The sequence below is a fragment of the Gossypium raimondii genome, chromosome 9 (assembly GCF_025698545.1).
Source record: "Gossypium raimondii isolate GPD5lz chromosome 9, ASM2569854v1, whole genome shotgun sequence".
Taxonomy (NCBI): Eukaryota; Viridiplantae; Streptophyta; class Magnoliopsida; order Malvales; family Malvaceae; genus Gossypium; species Gossypium raimondii.
The window spans coordinates 33,584,348-33,592,941 of NC_068573.1; the positions used below are offsets into that span (position 1 = coordinate 33,584,348).

Here is an 8,594-nt window from a genome sequence, read left to right on the forward strand (position 1 = left end):
TCAGTAGATGACATGTGGAGAAATTGCTGTTTTCGGGACGAGTATAAGGATGGGATGGCAGTGAATCATGTGTTCCTAATCTGCGTAATTGTAATTTTAATTTTAATTTAATCATGTATATTTAAAGAAATAAATGTATTAATTTATTTTTATATTAAATGAATATAATTATTTATGTATATAATATATAAATATAAAATGATGTTATATCAAAAATTATATTGATAATTTATAAGAATAAGAGCAAATCAAAATTTAATATATAAAATTATACAAAATCAAAATTTATGTATATAATGTCACATTATATTATAGTTCAGATATACTTTTAAAATTTATCTCTTTATAAATTTATTTTAAAATTTGAGTTTATTTATTATTCATATTATATTAAAATTTTTAAAAAGTTATTAGATAGGTTCAAATATTTAAATCTATTTTTAATTTAAAACTTAAGCTGAACGAGATTGCGATTTCGGATGGTGGAGAAAAATTTTGAGAAAGTAGAGGTGATGAGTCAGCAATGGAAGCGGATAAAGCCCCAGAAGAAAACATGTCGGAAGACATGGCATGATGGGAGAGGTGGGCCCGAAGAAGCGACGAAACATCGCCGTTTGAAAGGTACCCCAGACATTTTGCAACTATAAATAGGTTGTGATGATATTTGAAAACACAACAAAGTGTTTGCCTTCCCCCTTCAGATATCTTCATTTTCATTTTCATCTTCTTCCTCTTTCTTTCTGTTCTTTGTTTTCTTCAAATACTGCCCTTTCATTTTCCTTAGTTGTTGTTAAAAAGAAAATGTGTGGGATTTTAGCTGTTTTGGGCTGTTCTGATGATTCTCAGGCAAAAAGGGTTCGGGTGCTGGAACTTTCCCGTAGGCAAGTCATCTTTCTTTCGTTTTTAGCTAATTTTGATGGTTTAGACGATTGAGAAAGCGTTTTCTTCACAAAAAATGGATTCTTTACAATGGAAAAGTAATGAGAGAAGCCACCGAATAATAAAATGGCTTCTATCATTTTCTTGTTCCTTTCAAAAATTGTCGATACTGGGTAGGTTTTATTTTGGACATAGGATTAAATTAGAAATTTTGTAAATGTTTTAAGACTAAATTTATTAAATTTTTAGATATAGAATTAAATGACAAAATTTGTATACAATAAGAACTAAATAGCCCATAACTTCAAATTTTCCTTGATGAAGTTGAAAATTTGTGATCAAAATAAAATTTACCCAAGCAATAATTATTTTTTCTTTCAAAATTTATCAATGGACTTATGTAGATATTTTCAAATAAAACATTATAATAATATAAACAAATTATAAAATTCTGAAAAATATAAATTTTATCAATTGAAAATGAATAGTTTATATTAATAAATATATTTTATATTAAGGATTTGTGTTTTGGCTCCTCGTACCGGACCTAACCGCGTTTTAGGTGACATTTATTTGTTACCGTCAAAGATGAGCCAAAAAAGACATGGTTCTGATGAAATTTAATAACCTTAAAACTTGGTCTTCAATTCTTCATCATCTTTAAGCTAAGCCGGGTGTTTTGAAGCAGAGATACTCTGCAACTTGGAAACGATATAAATGGACGAAAAAAGAAAAAAACAGTGGGAGAGTCCATGTTTCAAGATGCTAGTTCAATCAGCCAATGGAAATAAAAGTCTAATAAATTGAATTGAATTTATTGGTTAATGAGTTAGTGATTGTCCACGTTGATGATGGTTTACCAACAGGCTGAAGCACCGTGGTCCTGACTGGAGTGGCCTCTACCAACATGGAGACTGTTATTTGGCCCATCAACGCCTTGCCATCATTGATCCTGCTTCCGGTGACCAACCTCTCTTTAATGAAGACAAGTCTATTGTTGTCACTGTAAGCCCCTCTCTCTATGCTTCTTTTGATTTAATATTTCTCCATTTATACCCTATATGACCACTCATTTAACTTTTCCAACACTTGAGGGCTGCCTGATTGCTTAATTCTGTGCTGAAAATCAGGTCAATGGAGAGATTTACAACCATGAAGAACTAAGGAAGAAGTTGGCCCACCACAAGTTCAGGACTGGCAGTGACTGCGATGTTATTGCCCATCTGGTGAGTCTCCATGGATAGAGCTAAATTTTTTGGTCTCAAGTTTCTATTTTGTTTTGTGAATGGTTGCCTAATAAGTACTTGACCTATATGATAGTATGAGGAGTATGGTGAAGACTTTGTGGACATGTTGGATGGAATCTTCTCATTTGTGCTGCTGGATACCCGTGACAACAGCTTCGTCGTTGCACGCGATGCTATTGGTGTCACCTCCCTCTATATTGGCTGGGGACTTGATGGTATTAGATCTTGGTTTTTCTTTCAGTTGCAAGTAATTTGGGTTGAAACTGGTTTTTGCTAATTCCTTTTCTAATTGTTATAATCAGGTTCGGTTTGGATATCGTCCGAATTGAAAGGGTTGAATGATGATTGTGAACATTTTGAAAGCTTTCCCCCTGGTCACTTGTACTCTAGCAAATCAGGAGGATTTAGAAGGTGGTACAATCCACCTTGGTTCTCTGAGGCCATTCCATCCGTTCCATATGATCCCCTGGTTCTTAGACGTGCCTTTGAAAATGTAAGACTGATGACTTGCCACCCATTAAACACTTGATACTTTTTGGACTAAAGAAAGAAATATATATTTTTCAGTAGTTTCAGCTTACAAGTTGTATCAAATATGTTTACAGGCGGTGACCAAAAGACTGATGACTGATGTGCCTTTTGGAGTTTTGCTTTCTGGAGGCCTTGATTCATCATTGGTTGCTTCTATCACTGCTCGTTATTTGGCTGGTACCAAGGCTGCCAAACAGTGGGGAGCTCAGCTCCATTCTTTCTGCGTTGGCCTAGAGGTAAATTGTAAAGTATACGATGAAACTTTAATGCTCTGAAGGCTTTAAATGGTTCTTAAAACTTGATTGTCAATTTCTCTGCAGGGTTCACCAGATTTGAAGGCAGCAAGGGAGGTTGCAGACTATCTGGGCACCGTCCATCATGAATTTCATTTCACTGTTCAAGTATTGACTCAAACATTTTTGTAGCATATTCTATTCAAGAATTTAGGGTCTAATAATCCTGTAACAAGCTAAACTACTCTCTAATGTGGCAGGATGGAATCGATGCCATCGAAGATGTCATCTACCACATCGAAACATATGACGTCACCACAATCAGGGCAAGCACTCCTATGTTCTTGATGTCAAGAAAGATCAAGTCACTAGGTGTGAAGATGGTTATCTCTGGTGAAGGCTCTGATGAGATCTTTGGTGGATACCTGTACTTCCACAAGGCACCAGATAAGGATGAATTCCACCGGGAGACATGCCGCAAGGTAATAGATCATCTTATTCAACACTTCACTTATGAGTAGGGGAGTTGGAACATAAGGATATAATGAAAACTGGTCTGTTTTGATACCTTTTTGTGCAGATCAAGGCCCTTCACCAATATGATTGCCTGAGAGCTAACAAAGCAACATCAGCATGGGGATTAGAGGCACGAGTCCCCTTCTTAGACAAAGAATTTATCAATGTTGCCATGTCTATAGACCCTGAAGCGAAGATGGTATGTAAACAAGCATCTTTTTTCTTATTGTTCCTGGAATTGCTTGGTTTATTCATTCATGGTTGAGATTTACAGACTCACGACAAATAGTTCTTTGTTTATGAATCAGATAAAAAAAGATGAAGGACGCATCGAGAAGTGGGTTCTAAGAAGGGCCTTCGATGACGAAGAACATCCCTATCTGCCAAAGGTCCTCTAACATCATTTCTTGTCTTTCATATTTGTCAACTATGAAGCTAAACTAACATGTCCTATATGATGCCCTGCAGCATATCCTCTACAGACAAAAAGAACAGTTCAGTGATGGTGTCGGTTATAGTTGGATCGATGGTCTCAAGGCCCATGCTGCCCGACATGTAAAATATCTTTCTTAAGTGGGTTCTGTTACATGCTTTTGCTTAGTTTATTGTTCATAATTTAACAATTAAAATCTTTCAGGTGACCGATAAGATGATGTTCAATGCTTCTTTCATATTTCCTCACAACACACCAACTACAAAAGAAGCATATTACTACAGGATGATTTTTGAGAGGTTTTTCCCTCAGGTGATTTTCTGAATCTCACAGTTCGAATACGTTTATGCTTCTAACTTTTTGTCAACAGCATTAATTGCTAAAGTGATCATCTTCCTTTGCTTGGTTTAACAGAACTCGGCTAGATTGACTGTCCCTGGAGGAGCTAGTGTGGCATGCAGCACAGCTAAAGCTGTTGAGTGGGACGCTGCCTGGAAAAACAACCTTGACCCTTCGGGCCGGGCTGCCTTGGGGGTTCATCTCTCTGCTTATGACGCAGAGACTCCCCTCAGCAACAAGCCATCCAAGGTTATTGATAGTATACCACGGATGGACTTTCCTGGAGTTGCCATACAGAGTTAATGCCTGCCTACTGGAAGACAACAGAATGTATGAATTATTTAATAAAATGAGTAGGAGCTGTGGCATGTCCAAATGTATGAAGTATTTAATAAAATGAGTAGGAGCTGTGGCATGTCCATCAAACTTCCGAATACATTGTTGTATAATATAGGTGATATTTACGAGTACCAAGAGATTCTGTGATCATCGTATCATCTTTTGTTATCATCAATCTATTGGTTCTTTGTGTTATTTAAGTGTGTAATCAATAGTTTGTAGTGGAAGTTAATCATGAATGAGAATCTTCCCTTTTGTTGGTGTAATTGCAAAAATGCTTCAGTTCTTCCACTTTACAAAAATCTTGCCCTCTAACGAATGTAATGTTAGATAACTTGGAACTAAGCAATAATTTGAGAAGAAACATGTTGTCCCTACTAGATGAATCCAGCATTGAATCAGTCTAAATCTTGAAGATAATATCATATTTGACTTGAAAGAACTATATGATTATATCGTTTATTAAGACACAATATTAGTACAGTAAAGTGCAGTTTTGCACCCTCTGCAAACCTATCAAAATTAGTAACTAATTATAGAATGAAGTAAAAGCACATACAACTTAATAGAACAAGACGGTATAAAAGAGTTGATTCCAAGTATCAGGCAATCCAGGGAGGCACCAATGGCTACAATCAGCTGTGCGGTCCGGGTTAGCCCTCTGAGTAGGGCTTAAGTCACCACTGTAGATTGAAGGGTGCCCATCTTTCCTAAGCTCAGACAGCATTGTTATGTCCAACAAATATGTAGGGACGTGCATTTCTCTAATGACTTCGTCCACCACTCTCATCTGGTCAGGGTATGTGCCAGGATACGTAGTTCCGGTCATCGGTGCTGTTTCTCCGTAACAGTTTTTCGTTACGGTCGCAGTTGCTCCGGTACCCCATTCACTCGGACTGTCAAAGGCATTTCATCAAGCTCATTGTCATAGAACTTTTATATCCATGTTCGGATATGTAACAAATTTAAAATACTAAAAAAAATCGAAATCTATGGACACTCATGCATCATGTGCTCGGAGGCAGTGGTCAAACAAAAAATTGTAGTCAGGCAATTTATGGTCCTTTTGCAGACCTTTTTTAGTTACTTTACAGTGAAATTGGTAAGGATAAAGAAAAGGTCATTTCCCACCGACAACTAAAGGGGTTAAAAAAAGATACTTTGGCTGCTCACTATTTCACGAGGTTACACGGTTGTAAAGAAAAAAACAGTAAAAATCAACCAAGCACTATTAATTAATAAAAAGTAATTTGACTATCTCATGAAACATGGGAAGATGAAGGTAGAACATAACGAGGGTAAACCTAAAACATCAACCATCTATCATGCGGGCAAAATAAATAAATAAAATTCTCCCATTGATGCCTGGTCGAGTGAAGAACATATCATCAACTCATTCTCGTGGTTTTTCTCGGTTTGGTTTTTAACATTAGCAAACATGAAAGAAATCCGTCAAGACTCTTAACAGAGTCTTTCTTGCAAGAGATAATACCAGAAGCATTGAGAATTCAACAAAGATACAGAGAAAGTGATAAGAAAGTTTTTCAGACAGGATCTAGTTTAGTAACTCCAAGTTGTATGGTCACATTTATTATATAATTATAGCAACTTCAACAAGTTGCCATTGGCTTACCCTACCCTCCCCTCCCCTATTTTATTTATTTGTTTCTCTTCAGTCTCTGTCTTCAATATTCAATATTGAGTTGGGATAATCTTAGCAGACAAAAACTAAATTCATCTAAGCTCGCATTGGATCGAATTTCTAGTTCTTGAGGGTCCAATTATTAGTTTTTCACTCCAACACAACAACAATTATCAATCAAAGAATTGAGTCCACTCCATATTCTAATTAATTTCCATGCAATTATTTAAGAGAGAAGGAGAGTGTTACTCGTAATGCGTGGGGGAAATAGACTGGAAAAAGACTCTGGTTCTAGTTCTGTCGACATAGGTGTCCACCCAATTTGACCATGTTCTCAACCCTTTCTCCATTGCAACCAAACGATCCATGTCCTTGTAATATTTTCCCCCTGACTCAATTAAATCCCACCTGTCCAGTTTCACCTCAAGCTATTCAATTAACCAAAGCACATAGCCCAGTAACAGAGAAAAATGGTTGTAGTTTTTTGTCTTTTTGGCCTACCCTTGGAGAGATCCTTTATGAGTCCACCAATGGCCTGTGTTAAATACCAGCACGTCTGCCATTCTCCAGGCGTTTCCATTTTCATCTATTCCCTCTAACTTGAGAATTCTAGTCCCTTGTACCACGTCTATGTCCACCAAATATGGAGCCCTGTAAAATGATATGGATAAACCATATTCCTGCATTTTATCATTAAACAATGATTCAATTATTAAAGGTATACTTAAAATTCGAAAGATTGTCATTTGCCAACACAAATCGAACCAATTGGACCTGGTTAACTTTTTTGGCAACATAATGCTCACTTTGGGTCCTTCAGGCTCAAAAAAGGATTTCATCTCTTCACCATACCCTTAAACCTTCATTTTTTGGGGGTTAGAATATGGAACAGAGTGTTTGAAATGGCTTTTTGACCATGAATTGTGAGAACAAATGATTGTATTTTAAAGAGTAAAGGAATAAAGAACAAAAGCGGTTTTTTCATAAGACTCACAAGGAACCTGAAGGTGGAGAGAGGGTCTCCTCTGATAATCTGAGTCTGCATTTTGGGTGTTGAAGCTGAAATCATACAAATCAAAGACTCCCATTGATTCCTTCCCAGAGAATCACCAACAAACATCACGTTTTTCCCTCTCATTTTCGATAGAAACACAAGTCCATCGAACCTGACAAACATCATCCCTCAATGTAAAAGTAAAACAAATTACAATGCACTTTATATAAAAAAAAAAGTACTCCAAAATTACCTTGGAAGCACACAATTGAGAGGCTGCCATCGATATTTGAGGTAATCAGAATCAGGTCTTCCATACAGTTGGCAGTTGAATTCTGCATCTATGATTGGACAGTTGGAATATTGGTACAATGGGTAACTATCATCACGAACCCAAGTGCCTACAAACAATGCACAAGTGCTTTGGTTCGTTTGGAACATTGGCCTTCGATGTTGAGGGTGGCCAGGATGGTTCTTCAAGCTCATTATCAAAGCAGAGAAACCAGTTTGAAACTGAAACAACAAGGCTACAAAAAGAAAGGGTAGACATGACTTAAAGACATGACATGAAGGAAATAGATCGGAAGAAAGAAGGGTCATTTTGCAGAGAAATGATAATGAAGTTAAAAAGCTAGACGAAGAAAAGAGAGGGGGCAAATTAAAAGAACAATAGCATATAAAAAGAAAGTGGGGTTTATCAGTTCCTGGTGAAGGTTCTTATAAGAGATGATGAGGGGGAAGCTTGGTTTTGGTGTGTTGTGAAGGTAAGCCGAAAAGGGTTTCACTTCACGTGAGCTTAAATGGTAGTGGTGGACGTAAATTTAGACCCTTTTGAACCAAGTCTTATTGTGGGAACAGGGACTCTTACTTGTCTGCATGTGTATCTCCTTCAATTTTCATTAGCAAATTCACAGAAAAGGAAATGGTGCTACTGCAACTGCATGAAGGAAAGTCAGAAAAGGGGAATAATGTCGGGGAATGGGGCCAAAACTGGCAATGACCAAATCATGCATCTAAATTCAACGAGAAACCAAACAAATACTCTCAAATATGGGCTTTGGTAGGCACCACAATCTTGGATTCTGTTGATTGTTTATAGAATAGAAAGAGAAAGAATACTTGCTACCAAAACCATGAACAAAAGCAAAGTTTTTTTATTTTTATTTTATTTTTCTACTTTATATCAAAGAAGGGGCAAATCCTTTGAAAAAGCTAAATGTTCTTTGCTTTCCTTCATCCCCATGCATAGAACATCATTCATTAATTCAAACCCTTTTTTTTCTTTTGTCATAATATAAAATAAAGATATAATAATCTATTTTCCACCCAACTTTAAAAAAAAATCATTTTAATTCTTTATTTAATTTTCTCCTTTTAATTTACACAATTTGTCAAATAACCTTAAAATGAATGAAAAATTAATGTTTATTAACTATATTGA

General features: G+C 36.3%; 2 protein-coding genes across 2 annotated transcripts; one reads left to right on the plus strand and one right to left on the minus strand.

Moving 5' to 3' along the window:
- Positions 1 to 669: 669 nt before the first annotated feature.
- On the plus strand, positions 670 to 4,783 carry LOC105799149 (asparagine synthetase [glutamine-hydrolyzing] 1). Its single transcript, XM_012629551.2, has 13 exons — positions 670 to 881; positions 1,746 to 1,884; positions 2,010 to 2,105; positions 2,200 to 2,341; positions 2,429 to 2,619; positions 2,732 to 2,893; positions 2,978 to 3,058; positions 3,151 to 3,372; positions 3,471 to 3,605; positions 3,715 to 3,795; positions 3,875 to 3,961; positions 4,044 to 4,151; positions 4,254 to 4,783. The coding sequence occupies exons 1-13, from the start codon at positions 802 to 804 to the stop codon at positions 4,479 to 4,481; spliced, it is 1,752 nt and encodes a 583-aa protein (XP_012485005.1). The 5' UTR covers positions 670 to 801; the 3' UTR covers positions 4,482 to 4,783.
- A 127-nt stretch (positions 4,784 to 4,910) lies between these two features.
- LOC105799151 (protein PMR5) lies at positions 4,911 to 8,226 on the minus strand. Its single transcript, XM_012629554.2, has 5 exons — positions 7,407 to 8,226; positions 7,154 to 7,325; positions 6,661 to 6,839; positions 6,409 to 6,567; positions 4,911 to 5,413 (listed from the first exon to the last, which is right to left on the minus strand). The coding sequence occupies exons 1-5, from the start codon at positions 7,751 to 7,753 to the stop codon at positions 5,080 to 5,082; spliced, it is 1,191 nt and encodes a 396-aa protein (XP_012485008.1). The 5' UTR covers positions 7,754 to 8,226; the 3' UTR covers positions 4,911 to 5,079.
- Positions 8,227 to 8,594: the final 368 nt, after the last annotated feature.